General features: G+C 35.3%; 1 protein-coding gene across 4 annotated transcripts in view; it reads left to right on the top strand.

Moving 5' to 3' along the window:
* LOC126191208 (cGMP-dependent protein kinase, isozyme 1-like) overlaps nt 1-20385 on the top strand; it is a 410062-nt gene that overhangs the window by 291875 nt on the left and 97802 nt on the right. For all 4 annotated transcript variants that reach the window (XM_049932023.1, XM_049932009.1, XM_049932031.1 and 1 more), the window contains 2 exons: nt 2578-2797; nt 6846-7077. In XM_049932023.1, the coding sequence (XP_049787980.1) occupies nt 2578-2797; nt 6846-7077 (452 nt within the window). The remainder of the gene's footprint in view (nt 1-2577; nt 2798-6845; nt 7078-20385) is intronic.

Genomic DNA, 20385 nt, shown 5'->3' with positions numbered 1-20385 from the left:
AATCACTGCACCACCACCTCACTTGTTGGTGGCTAGGAATGAATAGCCCACATCTGTATGTCTTTCTTTCTTTTTGTAATATATTATTTAAAAAATTAGAAATGTTAAGAATGTAACCATAAGCACAAATTAATTTATGATGCGAATGTAAACTAACTTGTTCCACATCATTATGATCTGTCATGCAGAATGATCTACAGAACATGTGACTAACTAATTATATTAAAATAATAATCATCTTCACTATCAGTAATTATGTGCATTTGTATGTTCTGCTGAGTTGTTTGTTTCCAATTTATGCACAATATGTCAATAACTGAACCATTTGTCTTCTTCAGAGGCTACAGGTTTTGCTATTATGTGTTCTCTCTCTTCATGGTGTCCAACCAGTCTGTCAACAATTATTGGTTGCACGCTGCTATTATAGCTGAACTCGATTTTCAGTGCCCACTACACCTTTTGTGCACATTAGTTTTTTAAAGGTGGTACTGATATACTGTGAAAGGTAAATACTCCTGGTGTCTTCCAACTCAGATGGATGTGATGGCCAGCAAGATTTTAGTAAATCGATTGCCAGCCCTCAGCATTAGTTAAATTGAAACTGCTGTCTCTGTTTAGTAGATTTTCTGACATCATTAGTTAAACTGAAAGTGCCTTCCCTGTTTATTAGGTTTTCTGGTAACTTTATTTTTATAGACTCCTTAATTATACTATCCCAGAATCTTGGCATTTGCTCCAAGATATTAATCTCATCAGATTGTTCATTGAAATATTGTGTATAAGATGGAAGCAACAGCTCAGCAGAACACTCTGAAGCACACTTTTAATCATCTGTGCTGAGAAAACCTGATACATCACACCAGTATCATTCTTATCTTTTTGTTTGTTTGACACTGAATGCTACTATGACACATACCTTTCAATTGTTCAATAACAGAGTACCTAATCTTATGCTGTCACTAATGATACATAGTTTTACACTCACTGATAATTACTTTTCTGAATTTTTTTATCTTTACTAATAGCATCACTATTGTCCCCAAGTTCATAAACAAAAAATTCAACTTTTTTCATTTTATCAGGTAACAAAAATATCATCATAAGAATGGTTTTTCTGAAGAAATTCAATTACAGACTAAATAACTGTCACACTGTCACTAATATTATGTAAGTCCTTAACATTGTTGTTAGGTATTGCAACAACACTTTTACAATTACTAATATTCCATCCATTACCAGTGCTTTCAATTTTTCCTTGAAAAAAATAATATATTTCTCCTCTTCACTGTTTAGCCTATGAATCAACATAGCTATCATTCTCTGTAATATCAGAAACATGTCATTATCTTCTCCCCTCCCTCTTTCAGAATTGTTTCTACACCTATTTACATTTAAATTTTCTTCAGTTAACACAGTGTTCATATCTTTCTTATCTGGCTCTGTCACTAGCTATTTAATTCTTAAGTCATCATTTAAATCTCTTAGTCTATCATTTTCTGAAAAGTGACTAATTTCTACCCAATAATAATATTCTATTACTTTAATAAGGCAATGGAAAGTCAAGTATGGAATAACAACAAAATGGAAAGGATATGATGTTACTCACAACATAGAGAAGGTGTTGAGTTGCAAGCAGGCACAATGAAAGAGACTGCTAAAATATTAAGCTTTTGGACATTTTCCTTCTTCCAAAGTAGAAAACACTCTCACAATCATACAAGCACAACTTGCACACACATTGCCACTGTCTCCAGACTTTTGGGGCTCCTGCCATATTGTATTTATAAGTGTGATTTTTATTTTGGATGAAGAACTTTGTCTGAAAGCATTATATTTTAGCAGTCCTTTTCATTTTGCCTCTCTGCATCTCAACACCTCATCTATGTGGTGAGTAGCAGCATGTCCTGTCCATGTTGTTGTTGACTTAATTACTTCTTCTTCCTCCTCTTGATTATGTGTGTTCATTGCCCTTATCTGTATCTTTCAGTTTGATTGGGTTTAAAAGTTGTTCTTACAACAGACATTACATTTATAGTACAGCAACATTTTTTTTAAATGATTGCTAATTTTTACACTTGAACCTTAATGTTCTATATTCCTATTATTTGCCCATATATTACTCTGCCCATTTTCCTCTAAATTATAAACACTAAATGGAGCAACCACTAACCTCCCACTATCAGTTTGTCAAGTGGTCTAATCTCTTCATGTCATTGCGACTGTAGAACCCAGGCAGTAAATATGCATAAGGACGTGGCACATAAAACATGAAAAATATGTTTGGTTGGTCATATAAATATTGTGCAGAAAACACACTACCAGCTTAAATGTAATACTATAGTGGAAACAAGTTGCAGCACATAATATTTATTCCACTACTGTTCTATCGTCAGGCTGACAATCTGTCAGCTGTAGAGGCAATATATGATAAATGAATAAATAAAATGTTTGTTCATTTTGAACAAAATTATTATTCCTCTCAGTCATGAGTGCATATATAACTGTGGTTGAATAAATGTCATTTGTGCCATTATTTCACAATGGAGAAATTTAGAAATAAATATTGTACTTTTCCAGAGCATGAAGATTTGAAACTTTCTGATCTTGAAGAGATAGCTACTCTTGGTGTTGGAGGTTTTGGAAGAGTTGAGTTAGTAGTGAGCCGAACCAATAAAAATCTTGTGTTTGCACTGAAGAAGCTGAAAAAATCATATGTTGTGGAACAACAGCAAGAACAGCATGCTTATAATGAGAAGAATGTTATGCTTCGATGCAAAGACTGTCCTTTCATATCAAGGTTGTCATACAGTGCTACGTGTTTGTGTTTTGTGTCCATAGTTTACTGTGATCTAAGTTTAATACTGTGCTGTTTCTGCTAATGAATACGTAAATGTTTCTTTACATTCTGTGACTGAAGTCTAGTGGAATTCAGGATATAGTCTTTCTGATAGCTGTTTGTATGAAATGACATACTTGTTAGGTAGTAGTCTGTAGATCCATACATCATTCCACAATGATTTTAGACATGTCAGTGTAATACTGTTCTGTAACACAATTAAAAATGAATGTACTCATATATGAAAGCATCTAATTATGAACAGAATTACTTTCACAAGGTCTTATTTACTGAGTATAATATTATTTTGTACATATACACATGTGTAAATAGGTTAGCTGGTAATATCAAAATTAATGTTATACTATTCACTCATACTGAGTAACTAACAATCAGACATATTTCACAGGCTGCACTTTTACCAACTTCTGAATTTACCTGGTAGTGTACACAGTCCTTCCAAAAAGTGCTGAGACTGATTTTATTCCTGGCCTATAGGTAACATCAGTGCAGTAATTACAGTGACAGCTTCAACTAACAACTGTAAAAAAAAACATATATACATTTGACCAATGAGACGTGAGCAGGCAGTGTTCAGTAGTAGATGTGCAGCGACAGCAATTGACCTTTGTTATGTCAAAAGTCTCAATGGAGTAAATATCTCCAAATGAAGTGTTCAAAACCTTCTCCAGAAAGTTTTGAAGAGGAGAAAAGTTTGTGCAAAATTTATCCTGCACACGGGTCCCGACGATGTGTCGATACCTGCCATAAATTGACTGTAATTGAGAACATAATTCTCTTCTGGGAGAAAAATCACCATGGGGGACAAGACTTACTGACTTCAATATAAATGTACCACAAAATGACAAAGAGCAGAAATTCCCATAAAGGGACAATGTTTGGACAACATAACCAATATTGAAGCCAATGAGACACACTACTCGAGCAAAATCCTAAAGAGGAAGTTTGCTGACAGTTTCACTTGGTTGTATGAATTGTCTGTCCACTGTACTATATAGGACACCTGAAGTATTAAAATCACAGCCCTAACTTTCACATACTTTTCATTAATCCAGCCTCAAAACTTTCAGAACTGACAGGGTATATTGCATATTTAATAGGTTATATTTTGTCATTTTAAATTTCTTGGTTTTAGTTATTTATTTAACCTTTTTGGGAGTTAATTGTGTATTTTGTTAGTCTAGTAGAAAATATTGTTTTTAATTTTTCATTGTCCGTCTCTGGTAAATGTAAAAAAAATACAGCTCCTCTTTTACAACCATGGTCCTGCTACATTAATTACCATTAGAAGTATTTTTGATATGTCGTATAAATTGGTATAAGTGCACACATCACACAGTTAGATTCTAGTGTCACTTTTTCTGGCAAATTGTAGAACAAATCATGGCATATTTGTATCTTTTAATGTGTCATGTATTTGCAAGCAGAAATAAATGATGTTATATCTGCTTGTCATATCTGTCAGCTCGATGTGAAGCAAAATAATTTTTGTTGGAATCTTTTACACATTTTTATTTTTGGAAAAGATTGATAAGCTGCAGCCTTGAATTTTCACCAAAATAAATGTGACCATAATGCATATCAATAAATAGCCTTTGCAGATTGGAGCAGTAGACACACATACACACATGCACACACACACACACACACACACACACACACACACACACACATAAACGCAGCTTGCACACACATCTGCAGTCTCAGAAAGCTGAGAACACACTGCAGTGTTGCGTTTATGTGAGTGTGTGTGTGTGCGTGTGTGTATGTGTGTCTACTGCTGACAAAGGCCTTAATGGCCGAAAGCTTTACTTGTGCGAATCTTTTTATTGTGCCTATTGTGACTCAGCATCTCTGCTATATGAAACACATAACATTTATTATCATCATGCAATACAGATACCTTCAAGCAGAACTGTGTAGGTTAAGGATAAGAACAGAATGAGAATTAAAAATGGCCAACATATCCTCATATTATTGTAACTAACTAGCTTGTAGAACTACAAAATGACAGAGATTTTTGAACTGCATGTTTATTAACACCTCTGAAATAGTGTACAGTAACTTACAAATAAAGCAAACACCAGAAATATAGCTATAATGGCTTGTTTGTAACAGTTTACCTCCACAAATATGTTGCATGAATGTATTATTTTATTGGCATTACAAGCATGGTGGGCTACATTTTTATTAAAAATAAGAAGAATCATGTATAACTTTATTACTCTGAGCAATTGAAAATCTATTCTACAGAATTTATCTTGTTATTACTGATTTTGTCTTTTCTTACATCTGAAAAAAATAATGTATTCAGCATTTTTTATGGTCAGAAATGTTCACACATTGGTTCCAGCTGGATTGCAGCAGATTTTAATAATCTGGTGACCTTGTTGGGCAAGCTAGGGTTTGGCAAGCATGAAGATAAGCAGTGAAAACTCTGGGTGTGTGTGGGAGGGTATGATCCTGCGGAAATGTAAGTTCAGGATGACTTGCATGAAGGGCAACAAAACAGGGTGTAGAAGATCATTGATGTACCACAGTTATGTAACGGTGCCGCAATGACAACCAAATGGGTCCTGTTATGAAATGAAATGGCACTCGGCCCATGACTTCTGTGTGTCAGACCATATGGCAGATGACAGTTGGGTTGGTACACCACCACTGTCTGGGGCATGTCTTTGCTGGTCACTGGGTCCTGGAATCTCATTCACTAGAGCCGAATTGTCCTCGGTGATGAGATGCACTTTGAATTGAGCCCTTCTGACCAGTAAAGACATGTCTGGAGATGCTGCAGACAGTGGTGGGATACCAACCTGACTGTCATGCGGCACACAGCCCGAAAACCTGTAGTGATGGTCCAGGCTGCCATTTCATTTTATAGCAGGCTACATTTGGTTGTCATCTGTGGCACCCTTACAGCACAGCATCCTTATGGCACAACAGTACATCAACAATATTCTACCCCCCATTTTCTTTCCCTTCATGGCACGCCATCCTGGGCTCGTATCTGAGCAAGATAATGCCCAGCCACACAAGATGAGAGTCTCTACTGCTTGTCTTCATGCTTGCCAACCCTCACTTTGGTCAAATAGGTCAACAGATCCCTCCTCAACTGACAATGTTTGGAGCATTATGGGGAGAGCCCTCCTACCAGCTCTGGTGGTATAACAAGCCAACTGCATAGAATCTGGCATGATATCCTTCAGGAGGAGGACATTCAACAATTCTATCTATGAATGCCAAGCCGAATAACTGCTTGCACAAGGGCGAGAAAGAGACCAACATGTTACTGCTGTCCTAAGTTCATGAAGAACTTAATCTTGAAAAAAATCATCCAATTTTCTGAAGTACTAATCATTTGTTTGTCTGACATGTACATGACATCTGACAATTTCCATCAAATTTGGATAATTCATTCGTGGTGTGTCTTTTTTTCTTCTTAGAGTGTATATACTCCTCTATGCTAAGAAAGTCTGTTTTGCTTAAGAAGTTCAGAAATTCTTGGAATGTCTTCTCACTCATACTGTTCCACACACTCTTAATTGGACATGTTGCTAGTTGTGAACTTATGATCAAGGATTTTTTCCATTAACTGCAGTCTTATTGGTATTCTTTGCAATTGGTCTTTATTGTTATATTCATTGTTTTAAATTCATAATTAGGTTACACTAAATCCAAATAACAAAACAGTTTTGTACATTACTTGATATCTAGTTCATCATGGGTGCTGTGTATAATTGTGTGAATTAGATGTTTCATAAATAAATGATATGAACCCCTGTACTGTTAATCATTTTTTGGATGTGTATGATGAAAAGCTCTATTGCATGTAGTCTTGTACAAACATTTAGAGCAATTAGATAAATGAGCAACAGCGACACTTTCTCATTTATGTCAGTTCGTAAAAACCGCACTTTGTGTTCCCATTTGGAAGAAAAAAAACATTTTCAAATAATGGAATTTACACAGTTTTTTTGTTTGTCTGCAGGTTGTATCGGACATACCGTGATTCAAGGTATGTTTACTTTTTGATGGAACCATGTCTTGGAGGTGATGTATTTTCTCTACTTCAGAGACGTCATCTTTTTGATGAGAAGACAGCTCGTTTCATGACAGCTTGTGTAGTGGAAGCACTAGACTATCTACACACTCGTGGTTTCATCTATCGTGATTTGAAACCTGAAAATCTCCTCTTGGATTCAAAAGGTTATATTAAAATGGTAAGTTTATTATATAATATCAGACAAACATTTAGAAAATTAAGACATTTAACTGTTAATTTTTCTAATGATGTCCTTTAGGCATTAACTTCACATATCTTTTTCAGTATCATTGTTCAGGTTGGATTTGATTGGCTCTGTTGTGCACAGCAACTGTGCTGTATTTCAAACGGGAAAAAAGTCAGCAATCAGTCATGATTCAGTCTCTACTTTATTGCAGATCTACATTTCAGCTACAGTATAGCTTGTTTACAAGCTTGCTGAGTCCACATGACTCAGTTCATATGCACTGATCATAGCTTTATTATAGCTGAAATCTAAATCTTTAGTAAGACTGAACTACAACTCATTGCTGACTTCCTTTCTGTTTGAAAATCATTCTTGGTTTTTATTATGTAAATTCTCCATGGGAAAATAAATAAAAAAAGGGTTTGTTTGCATGACCATCATAGCTATTTCATAAAAATTATTATTGGTCTTTCCAGCTCAGGGTTACTACAGTCAAATATTAATAGTGCATAACAATGTTTCATTCTGACAGTGTGTTAATTCTGTAAATATTAGCTGTTCAAATTACCACATTGTATTCATCTATTTTGACAATCTCCTGACAGATGATCAGTAATAGGTATTATATTCAAATGTTCTATGTATTTGTTTTATACTTTTTGACATGTTCCACAACCATGAGAATCATCTCATTTTTTGGATCTATGGAACAAAACCTGAATCTAATCTATTCTATTCTAATGAGAATGTTTCATCAGATGTGTTTCACTTTTATTTATAAATCAGTTTCTGTGGCCATTTTTTGCTTATTCCTCTCCTTTATGTGTTCTGAAGTCCTCCAATGACAACAAAAGGAAAAGGAAGAAGCAAAAATACCAATTACCATAGAATGTGCTTAATAAATAAGAGCAAAATGGATACTCTTTCATTACAGTTAACTTAAGACAGAAAAACTTATAGTAATTGACAAATAAATGAGCGTTACAAGGTAAATAACTATAAATGTATACAACAGAACACTGTAGGTTATCATGAAAGTAATTGATTATACAAGATGATGCAGATGTGGGGAATTATTTGCTTTTCATCTTGTATGTTAACAAGGTTGTACAGTTCAGTCTTAGTCCAGCATTGCAAAGAAGTTTCAAGTCCCATTCAGTTTTGGTTTGCTAATCTCATATGTATTTATTTCTGAAACATAATCTTTTTTTTTAAATTCAGATGGTCAACAGTGACTACATGAAGCAATATATGAAGACAATCTGACAGCCTTTACCAGCCATCAGCATTTTTTAATACTTTATTTTACATTTGTAGATTTTTACCACACTTTAGGTACTTCAGATAAATTTTTAGATATGAAGTAGTAACTGTAAAAAATATAAGTATTTTGTATAAAGAAAACTTATGTTAAAATGACTCATTCCACATCATTATGAAATGTCATATTCATAATCGACAAAACAAGGATTAATATATGTATGTACGTATGTATGTATGCATTTAGAGTCAAAATGGATTCTGTTATGATGTTTCTATCCAAGATGTACTGCTTTATTGTGGTGGATGCATTTATACAAACAGTGACCTAACTTCACAATGGCGCTTTCACAACACTTGTGAGCAAAGACTGTAGACTCATTTTCTTAGAATCATGGTTGCTGTAACTCTATTTCTTATTTTCCCGTTCATTATGGTTTCATTGGCCTGTTATCTGACATCCAGTTTGAACAAAGGCGTTCTCTTTAGCTCTCAACTCATCAGACTTCTCAGCTGTACACATACAGGTTGCACCTACACATTAGTTATCTCATCTGCTCACTCTCCCTTAGGTCATTGACTTAGTTTCTCCTTATCTCTTGAGATCCAGTAAGGAACTTTCTTAACTTATTTACCATCCACTCATCTGGCTTAATGTCCTGCTTACCCCTACCTTATTTTCAGTGGCAGTCATAATTATGTTTTCCATCTCATTTTGTTGTCTGATCTATTTGTTAAATGATCTACATCTCTTGGTGATAATCAATAAGCACTTTGCCATTGCCTATTGAGCAACCCTTCATTTTTGAATGGTTTTCACTGTAAAACTATATGTCTTTCTGCCATAAGTCAAATCTGGAAATACACAATGACTTCCAGAGACATTTTAAACTTTTATTTGAAAACCATTTACTTTACCAAAAGCAATCCAGATTACTTTTAATATTCTATTTTTTTTCCTGTCTGTCTGTCTATTACCTTCATCTAATCCAGATCACAGAAAATCATCAGTTGGTTTTATGACTTCATATTTAATTTGTATAATTATCTTATGATGTGACAATGACATGTTATTTGTCTTATCATGGTTAATTTTCAGGCTACTTTCACACTATCTCTATAAACTCTTCCATTAGTTGTTGAGGTTTATCTGCCTAGATTTAAACATTAAAATGTCATCTGCAAAATGAAGGTGGTTCAGGTATGTACCATAAATACAGTACTCTTTTTGCTTTTTTCCTGTTTAGAGCTGTGAAGAGTACCTCTAGGATTGCTTAGAACAGCTATGGTGGTATGAAATTTTGCTTTAGATAGCACATTCAAGAAAAGGCAGTTAACATGAGAAAAAAATGATTGACAATTTTTTCTCTCAATGCACTCCAGAGCTAATGTACAAGAGTTATTAGAAAATTAAATACATTGAATAAAAGTCCACTAAAGGCATAATAAATTTAGGCAATACCTGTGACTGTGCTAGTTACAATAGTACAAATGCAAACATCAACAATTTGATGGCATAACAAAACCAGTTTTATGGCATTACAAAATCTCCTCCTTTTGTCCTTATTCAGTTCATGGTTTCTCACTTTCCACATGAAGTCTGACTGATTTAACAGTAAAGTAACAACTCAGCAAACAGTGGAGGCATTAGATCATTGCCTCACAAACAAATCTGTTTCTTGCCTGTCAATGACTCAGAACCTGTTTGATGTATATTTGCAGGATGAAGTGAAGAATGAAAATTTGTACCAAGGCCAGGATTCAAACATGGGTCTTCTTCTCACTATACTATGGGGATACATTAACCATAACTCCACTGTGGTGCAGAAGCTTTGCATAACTCCATGGACGACCTTAGCACACCTCCCTCCTCAATCCAAATTCCCATTCATGCCTCAGCACACTTGATATTCCCCCTAAATTCTACCCATTCATGCCTCAGCACACTTGATATTCCCCCTAAACTCTAACAGCATTGCAGAGGCTCTGCAGCTATATTGGAATAACACCTCAGCATCGAATGAAATGGGGGATCTGGCATAAGACCCAGGCATAGGTGCTTTAATCAAATGAAACTATATGGTTACAGAGACCTTTTCACGTCTCAAACATCTATGATGTATATATGCAGACTGAAGTGACAAATGAAAATTTGTACCAAAGCCAGGTTTTGAACCCAGGTCTCCTGCTAATTAGGCAGCTGCACTAGCCACTACACCACACTGACGCAGTGGCTTTGCACAACTGCATGGGTGACTATAACACTCCTCGCTTCTCAGTACAAACTCCTTATCACATCTCAGCCCACTCGGTGTTCCCCCTAAACTCAAACAGCTTTGCAGAGGCTCTCCAGGTGTATCGGAATAGCACCTCAGCATCAAATGAAATGGTGGAGCCTGCCTGAAACCCAGGCATAGGTGCTTTAATCACATGAAACTATACAGCTCCAGAGACCTTTACAAGTCTCATACACCTATTATGTATATAGGCCTAAACATCATAGATGTTTGAGATGTGAAAAACCCTCTGGAGCCATGTAGTTTCATTTTATTAAAGCACCTATGCCTGGGTTTCAGGCAGAATCCCCCACTTTGTTTGATGCTGAGGAGCAATTCCAATACAACTGGAGGGTCTCTGCAGTGCTGTTCAAGTTTAGAGGGAATATCAAATGCCTGAGGTGTGAATGAGAATTTGGAGTAAGGAGGACAGTCCATGTAGTTGTGCAAAGCCACTGTGCCAGGGTGATGTAGTGGTTAGCCCATCTGACTAGTGAGCAAGAGACTGGGGTTTGAATAATGCCCATAGTAAAAATTTTCATTCATTCCTTCAGTCTGCATACATACATAATAGATGTGTGAGACTTGGAAAGGTCTCTGGAACCATACAGTTTCATATGATCAACACCTGTACTATATGCTGAGTTCTCAACTTTACTTCTAAATTACATACATTTTGGCAGGATTTTCCATATCATGTGAACTCTGACTGTTGAATACATAAATCTAGTATCCTCACTTTGACTAAATTAGTGTCTTGTTTCCCAAAGGCTGATACTACAATTTTTGTGCAAATTGAGTCAAAAGTATTTTCAAACTCTGTGTTCTACAATTTTCTTTCATAAATTACAAGTGTAACATGTAAGTAAGTTGTGAACACCTTATGCATGTGATGAGAAGGCTGACAGATCTATGAGTTTTTATATCATCCTGTTGCTTCCTTGTGATGGACATCAATTATGGAGCTCAAACAGTTTATAGGAAATATCTTCCTCTCCAGATATGCAGGAAATTTTTTTGCATATTCCTTTTGCATTACTTTTTCTTTGGCTGTAATTATTTCCATTGGTACTGCATCTAATTTTTCCATATTAATGTTAAATTGACTAAATTAAGTTAGATTAAATACATTTTTTTGTTCCAAAGATCCATTGTGAGGAGACTCTAAGGGATGCAGAACATGTCATGAAAGAAGACTACATAATATGTAATTATCAAGAAAGAGAGCTGCACAAATATTTCTTCCTCAGATAGAATATGAAACAGTCTTCATGATTGTAGAATAAGTTGAGAATCTGAAACATAATTTCATTTAAGAGGTATACACTGAAGCACATAAGATAAAACTTCTAATGTAGCCATATATCACCAAACAGAAAGAAGTTCATAACATTTGAATGTTTTTACATCTCTTTGTTATTGACTACTTTTCTGTCCATCATCTTGACTAGTAAAATATCGAATGTTGTAGAAAAAGATGTTAAGGGGTTTAGAATGGGAAAAAAATTTTTTTTAACATTTTCAGATTTTTATCTTATTATAAAATTTGCAATTTTATAAATAAAATGATAAATATGTATCACTTATAAACTCACATGGGGAGCATTTTAATTTTTTTTTAAATATGATCTATACCAGTTGAAAATATTAAAATTTTTACATGCATTACTTCAGGGTCTAATAAAATTGGTAATTCTTTATATAGAAGGCTGTGGATTGCTGTGTTATAAAGATTAAATTATATGTTTGTATTGGTAGCACTGTCAAAATAGTATCATATCGTTTCATAGTATAAACACGCATTGTATGTCAAAGTTCTAACATTTTTCTGAGGAAAAGTGACAGACAAAATGATTGATGAACTACATCAGTATTATGGGATGGTCATTAGAAATAATACTGAGGATTTGTTGAAAATGAAGCAGGCTACCTTCTTCCACAGACTGTATGGGCTACCTTCTTCCAAAGACTGTCAACTGATGAAAAATCAGTACACCACCTTTGCCCTCCTGGACCTGTTTCATGGTGCAATTACTGCAATGCCCAGTACTCAAAAAGTTCATACAGCCATAAACATTTGAGTCCAGCAGCAGTCATCGATATCATAAAACCTATTTAAAGAGACCTGGCAAATCCTGAATTACTGAAGACATGTCTGCATGGTCAGACTCAAAATCCAAATGAGTCATTCACTAATCTTATATAGACATGCTTACCAAAAATGTTTTTGTTGGAATGAAGACACTAAAGTGGGGGCTCAGTGACACTGTTATTGCTTTTAATGATGACAATGTTGGTAGAGTGAAAGTGCTACAGCATATGTGAATTAATCTTGGAGCAAACTGCATCAGAGACCTTGAACAGATGGACAAGGTTTGCATTGATAAAGCAGAGTATGCAGTACAGTTGGCCACGAAGGAGTCCAGAAAGAAGAAAAGAAGAAAAAACTTGGAAAAAGATCAAGAGGATGATATACAGCAAGGTGCAGGGTGCTTCTGAGTGACTAAAAATAAAAAATTAAGCATATATTAAGTGAGTTACAGTCTTTTGAAGCATTAGAAGCCGTTCCTGAAAATTTACATTTTCTGTTGCATTTTTCCCTAAATCTCTGAAACCACTCTGAGTAGAGTATTCAGATTTTCAGGGAGTAATAACATACATATTCTAACGGGTTTGGATGACAATAAATTGTCATCCAAAGTAGATACCCAAACTTCCACTTCTTCTATGTGACGACTTACTTGATATGCTTGACCGACCTTCCTTGCTGTTTAGCCTGCTGCTGCAAACTCTCTTTCCCTTCTTCTCTGAAGTATGCTGCTAGGTACAGGAATCTCATAAGACTCTTTGTACTTATAAAAATAAGTAGATATACAAAGTTTCATTTGCTTCAACTAACAACGTATATTTGAACTTCAGACATTTTACAAAGCTGACTCACAATGCAAGTATCTACTGCTTCAAAGCCTCTCATGTCTCCAAATGATTGAAACAAACTAATTTACATATTAGAGAAAGTGGGTTTAAACACCATGTCCACTCTCAATCTAAATCTTAGTACATGTCTTCCCTTCAACAAGGCTAAGACGAAAGTTTTCATTGGTTCTTTTACAACTGTCCACGTTACTATAACAATGGTCAAAACACAATTAGAACAGAGTAGCATAAACACTCCATCGTTCTTCTGTCCACTTTCACTGAACTTCCATGGATCGATAGACAAGTACTTGTCGGTGCAGTTTGTCTGCCGCATCTACATTCTGCTCGTGACTCATTTCCAACCTGCACACAGAAACATGTGACATGCAGTAGGTAGGATTCCACTCTCTTGCACTCATATATAAAATATCATGTGTTCGAGATGGTAGAAGGCCGAGGGGCTCTAGAATTTATGCAGAAATTCTCTAATCACTACATATCCCCCCCCCCTCCCCCCCTCCCCCGTCAGATCGAACACGTGATATTTTATGCATAATCATATCACACATGATAACATTTTACATTTTAAGAGTATACATTTCTTACATAGGTTTATATATACATGTTCCACTTCAATAACAACCCTCTGTTTTCTCTAGAACAATTTTTAGCTGAGTGTTTCTTTATTTTATTCTCACTTTACTTTGATATCAAGAACAGAGTATCCATTTGTGATTTAGTAAATTGATAAGTATTTATGAATCATGAGACTTTTTCTTTATTTCCAATTGTACACTTCAGGTGTTCATGACACTTGATTATTCAATTTTCTGTTCTCATTCTTTTTACTAGTTTCTAGCTTGTAGTGTGGAGGAACTCTGGGTGAAACGAAAGTGTTCTTTTGACCCTCATTATTTATATGAAACATAATAATGCTAGTTGTGTATAGAATTCATACTTTCCAGAATAATTCCTATAAAATTTTGTGACTCTTGTCACAATACTGTGCCTTTCTCGTAGGATCAGTACCTATACATTGCCTACGGGTTGACCTTATGAGAGCACTACTTCTTTCCATCCTGGGAGGTATGCCACTTTATAAGACATCCCTATTTTTCAGACCACAGGTCATCCTATCTCCATGTAGGTACAACTGCCCTATATACTTAGCAAATGCCGGGTACGCCCCCCCTTATCTTTTTAAGTAGGCCTCACAGTTCATTACCGTAGTATACACTTCTAAAATATACTATAATTAAGTATTCTCTGGTAAAGATACAAATCTATTTTACACTTCCCATTCACTTTTTAATACATCTTTTATTCCCTACAGCCCTCCTCTATTCCTCAGATTCTATACCCACCATAGATACCATGTCTACATACGCTATTTAAGTTCCACTATGCTACACTCCATCAATTCCTCAGAGTATTAATTACACTGACTTTTCTTAAATGACTATCATGATTAATTCCATTCTAGCTGACATTCTCTTTCTTTGCTCACGCCTCTTCCTTGTTTCCATTCTGGTAGGTATGCCCCTTTTTAAAACATCCCTATTTTTCAGGGCACAGATCATCCTATCTCCATGTAGGTACAACTGCCCTATATACTTAGCAAATGCCGGGTATGCCCCCCTTATCTTTCTGAGTAGGCCTTCTTTCTTTGTATCTTTACCAGAGAATACTTAATTATAGTATACGTAGAAGTGTATACCATGGTAATGAATTGTGAGGCCTACTCAGAAAGATAAGGGGGGTGTACTCGGAATTTGCTGAGTATATAGAGCAGTCATACCTACATGGAGATAGGATGACCTGTGGCCTGAAAAATTGGGATGTTTTATAAAGAGGCGTACCTACCAGAATGGAATGAAGGCCACCCCTACTCACTACTGTTTTATAGTTATTCCACTAACTCACATACTTTTGTCCCTCTATGTGCATGAGTTGATCACCACTATTCTTTCTTTATACACACCTCTTTGTATATATACCTACAACAAATAATAATAATAATTTTAAAAAAAACAATGTAGAACCTCACATGGCAGTCTCACATTGCAACAGTTTTCTAGACAGTCTGTATGCAGATGTGTGTTTGTGTAGTCTGATTCTCCGGCCTTCTTATCTAAAGATAAGATGTAGGTTATTAGAAACCGCAGGAACCAGGAAGGACTTTAGCAATAGAAGTTTGTGAATATAGAAAAAGGAAAAAAATAGATAAGTCCTCAAATGAGAAGTAAGAAATAAAAAAAATATATGTGGTTGCTAAGATCAAAGAGGAGAAAGAAAATAGCACCAAAGACAGGAAACCCTTCCCAACCCCCTTCCCCAGGATCCCTACCTCTCAGGTACTTGAGTGAGGTACTGGAGGACGTTTGTTGTTAAATCGTCTTCTACAGAATGGACATTCCCGCCTTCACCCTTGAGCTCCCTGAGGGAAATCTTAGCAACCCTATGGAAATGGCAAATGGTGAAGAATCAGGCACACTTGTTTGCAAGGGTTGGTTGAAAGGTGTGATGTATGTTTTGTGTTAGCCATGATTTATTTGCTCTTGTAAACCATGCTTTTATCTACGACACCCACCCTTTTCAAACTTAATACAAACCCTCCCATTGATATCACATCTCACAAAAGGTATAAAATATTCTATACAAAATAGAAAATCTATACACTATACTATATTTGTTGTTCAACTAGGCACACAATATTATATTTTCTACAAGCATAATATTCCATTCACTTCGCTTTATCTAAATATCACTTTTTACTTGTGATTCCCTAGGATTATTTTTATTTGACTGTCATATCTGGTTTTCTAAGATATAATATTACAGGATAGTTTAAGAATTTAGGAATAGATGACAGAATAGTTTAAGTTTTTAAAGGAATTTGGCGCAGGAAAACTATGTTGGAAGAAACACCAAAAACAACTCGGGATCCGGCGGTCGTCACTCCGCCCATTAACTCGGAATGTTAACATCCCAGTGGGACATACAGTTTCACGTCTTTTACATTGTACTTCCACTTTTCTGATCCAGTTGTGGGATCTACTAAAAATAATGTCTTAGGATGGATCACTGTTTGTACTCAGTATGGAAACTTACGGGTCTCTTTTTTCAGAGCAGTTCTTTGAAGATGTTGTCTTATAAGAATCAGGTAATTGACTTTATACTGAGGTTCTACAGACTTTTCATTAGGCTCACTTACTCTTTTTGGTGTTTTCTCAACTAAGTTCTTAGCAACTATTTTCTGATTAACTTTGTAATCAATACTCGGTTGTACAGGCTAATTAAAACATTTATTTAGGGACTCTCCTATAAAAGGTTTACCTATAACCTCTATAAGAGTCATTCCATCAATAGATGTGGTAATTCATTTAGGAAGAGTTCAAAGTCCTTAATTTTTGCTGCCCACAAAGTATGTTTCTCACGGCAGTAAGTGCGATATAACTTTCCAATTCCCTTCGTTACTCATTCACATGGGTTTGATGATGGGTTATAATTGAATATTAACACCTGACAAATACCTTCCCATGCTAGGAATTCTTTTAAGTCATTACTTACAAACTGTGGTCCATTATCTGTAAGAAACTGTTTTAGTTTACCTACTTGTAGGGAGTATTGTTGTAAACAGTGTATAACTGTTTGTGTATTTGTTTTTTTAATAGGATATAATTTAACATACTTTGACCAGCACTCTATGATGACCAAGATGTATGATACCCCTCCCTTTCCTTTTGCAACTGGTCCGAAAAAATCTGCTGCTGTGAGATCATGTAATGACTTAGGAATAATAGCATACATTTTGTACTTTACATGAGTATTATTCTCTTCCACTTTCTGGCAAATTTCACAGGTTCTTATCAAAGATGCTATTTTATACTCTAGCTTCTTAAAATAATAGAACTTATTCAAATGGGCTATACACTTTTTGACTCTGAAGTTACCCAAATCCTGTGTGAATCTACCACACAAGTGTCTATTCCATTACCCTCGGAATACATAAGCACCACCACTGTGATGTTACGTTGTCTCTCCAAAATAAGTTATGACCTATAGTTTTCCATTTTCCTAATTGATTAGAAGGTAATGAGGTCTGGAAACAGACTGAAAATATTTGTGAAATAGGGCTCATGATGGATGTTTTCTGTTATTCTTTGAGCCATCTTTTTACTCTGATGTTTGGATATTCTGCTGACATAAAATTAATTGCAAAAATGATGCCAGGTACTTCCATATGTTTTAATTCTTCCATTCCTATTGGTAGCCTAGACAAATCATCAGGTACAATATTTTTGGAACCTTTTACATATTGTATCCTAATATCGAATTCCTGTAGGAAAAACATCCATTCCATTAACCTACTGTGTAAAAATCAACTACTCATTAGAAAGGATAAAGCTTGATGATCTGTATAAACATGGATTTCTGATCCCCATACTAGTGTTTGAAACTCTTGAATACTCCATACAATGGCCAAGAGTTCTTTTTCAGTAGCTATGTACGTTAACTCATACTTATTTAAACTATGGCTAGCAAAAGCAACGGTTTGGTGTTCTACATTATTTAGGTCCCACTCCCCTTGAAAAAGTTCAGCAGCAATACCATAATCAGATGCGTCTGTTGAAATTTTTGTATGGTTTGACCATAACTGGATGATGTAATACGGGTGATTCAACAGCACTCTTTTAACATTTTCAAACGCATCATTTGCACCTTGATCCTAAGTCCATGGTACTCCCTTTTTTAATAAGCATAAAATTCTCAGGTCATTTAGCTCTTGCTCTTGTATGAACCATCGATAGTATCTGGCCATACCTATAAATCCTTTTAACTGTCTTACATGTCTGGGGTGCGGACATTCTTTGATAGCTTTGATGCATTCATGGTCTGGTATAATTCCCTGTACCCCTATAATATGACCTAAGAACTTAAGTTTTTGGTGCGTAAAGTACGATTTAGATAGTTTCACCATAATACCTTTCTCTTTAAATTTTTTCAAAGTCTTGCACAAAGTCAAACAATGTTCTTCCGAAGTAGCTGATATTATCAGAATATTGTCTACATATATTATCAAATCCTTTAATAACTCTCTTCCTAGTGCCTCATCTAATGCATATGTAAATATGGCCCCACAGATATTAAGTCCAAATGGCAAAACACTGAAATGAAATGATTTACCATTAAACAAAATTGCTGTATACTTTTTGGATTCAGTATGTAACTTTATTTGCCAATATCCTCTAGTTAAATCCACCGTGCTAAAGAACTTTGCCTTTTCAGATCTGGATAACAATTCATCAATATTAATTGGTCTGCCTCTCTCGGTCTGTATATGCCTATTCAGTGTATGAACATCTAACTCTAATCGTACCCCAACTGTAGCTTTTTTCACCACGACCAGAGGATTGTTCTTTACCCTGGAACTTCATTCTATAATATTGTTATCAATCATTTTATTGATTTCATCCCTAACTGCTTCCTTCAAACTTACAGGTATTGGATATGATTTTAAAAGAATGGGGTGTCATCTTTGATTTTAAATTTACAGATGTAGTCACTGATATTACCTGGAAGATTGGAAAATACTACTTCATACTAGATTAGAATTTTATATAAATCTTGTCTTTGTTGATTGGCTAATATTAGAGACTTGTTAACTTTGTCTTGTATGTCAGGTAGGTGTGATACATGATCTACATTATCAATCTTTGGATACAATTGTTCAGTAGTTGTTAATCGCAAACACTGACACTCAGTTGTTTGTTTTCCAATGTAGTTATCTGTCACAAATGGTATCCAGTATCCACTATCCCCTTTACCAAAACAAAGAAGATTTACATCAAAGTTTAAGATAACTTTAAACTCTAATAAACCATCTAAACCAAACAATACATCCCTTTTAATATTCTCCACTATTATGAGTGTTTGAGGAAATAATATATTTTCAATACGACAGTTTACTTTAGTTTCGTATTTCACAATTTTGCTTTCCCTTCCTGTTATCCTGACTACATATACTCCAGTTATTAGCAATAGTGGTAAGTGCTGCTTAGTCTGTAATGAATTAAAGAATGTGTTGGAGATGAGTGATACCTCACTCCCTGAATCTATAAATATGTTAACCTCGGAATTTTCCACCGTTCCCGCCATTATAGGTTGTTCTTCAAGCAGCAACCATTCCTTTGTGGGTATTTTGTGGGTAAAGTTAACATACTTATATGGAACAAGGCCTCATAATGTATCTCCATGACCTGGCCCCTGGCCCTGGATCCAGACTGAACTACGTTTTCCTAATTACTACTAATTACAGGTTGGTTACTGAAATGAGATAGCACATCACCATTTTGTGTACTATTGTTGCTCGGTACAAATTCCTGAACACTCACTGGATCTAAATTTGAAGTTGGATGCTTCTTCTGATAACTGTCGTCATACTTTTTCTTGTTGCATTGGTGTACTCTCGCTAAGTTAGTCTCATGTTTTTTTAAAGTTATTTCTGCTATTCCTTTTGTAGTTCGGACTTTCACTTTGTTGTAAGTTTTCATTACTGTCATTATTTAATGCATCAAGGGCATTAACAAAAGATAACAACTCATCTACTGTTTTCCAACCACTCCCATAGATCGGCCATCTTTAATTAAAATTTGCACTAATCCTTCCTCTTCCATTGACTTATCTAAATACTTTGCCCATGTTAGATGCCAATCAAAATACTTCCTCATAGTACCCCAAGTGTTATTGTAAAATTTTGGTCCCACAGATCAGATATTAACTTTTCCTGGGCACTTGCAGTACAGTACTTCTCTTTAAATTTCTTTTAGAAATCTGCCCAAGA

The sequence above is a fragment of the Schistocerca cancellata genome, chromosome 1, assembly GCF_023864275.1.
Source record: "Schistocerca cancellata isolate TAMUIC-IGC-003103 chromosome 1, iqSchCanc2.1, whole genome shotgun sequence".
NCBI classification, from domain to species: Eukaryota; Metazoa; Arthropoda; class Insecta; order Orthoptera; family Acrididae; genus Schistocerca; species Schistocerca cancellata.
This window is presented reverse-complemented; position numbering and strand designations above follow the sequence as displayed.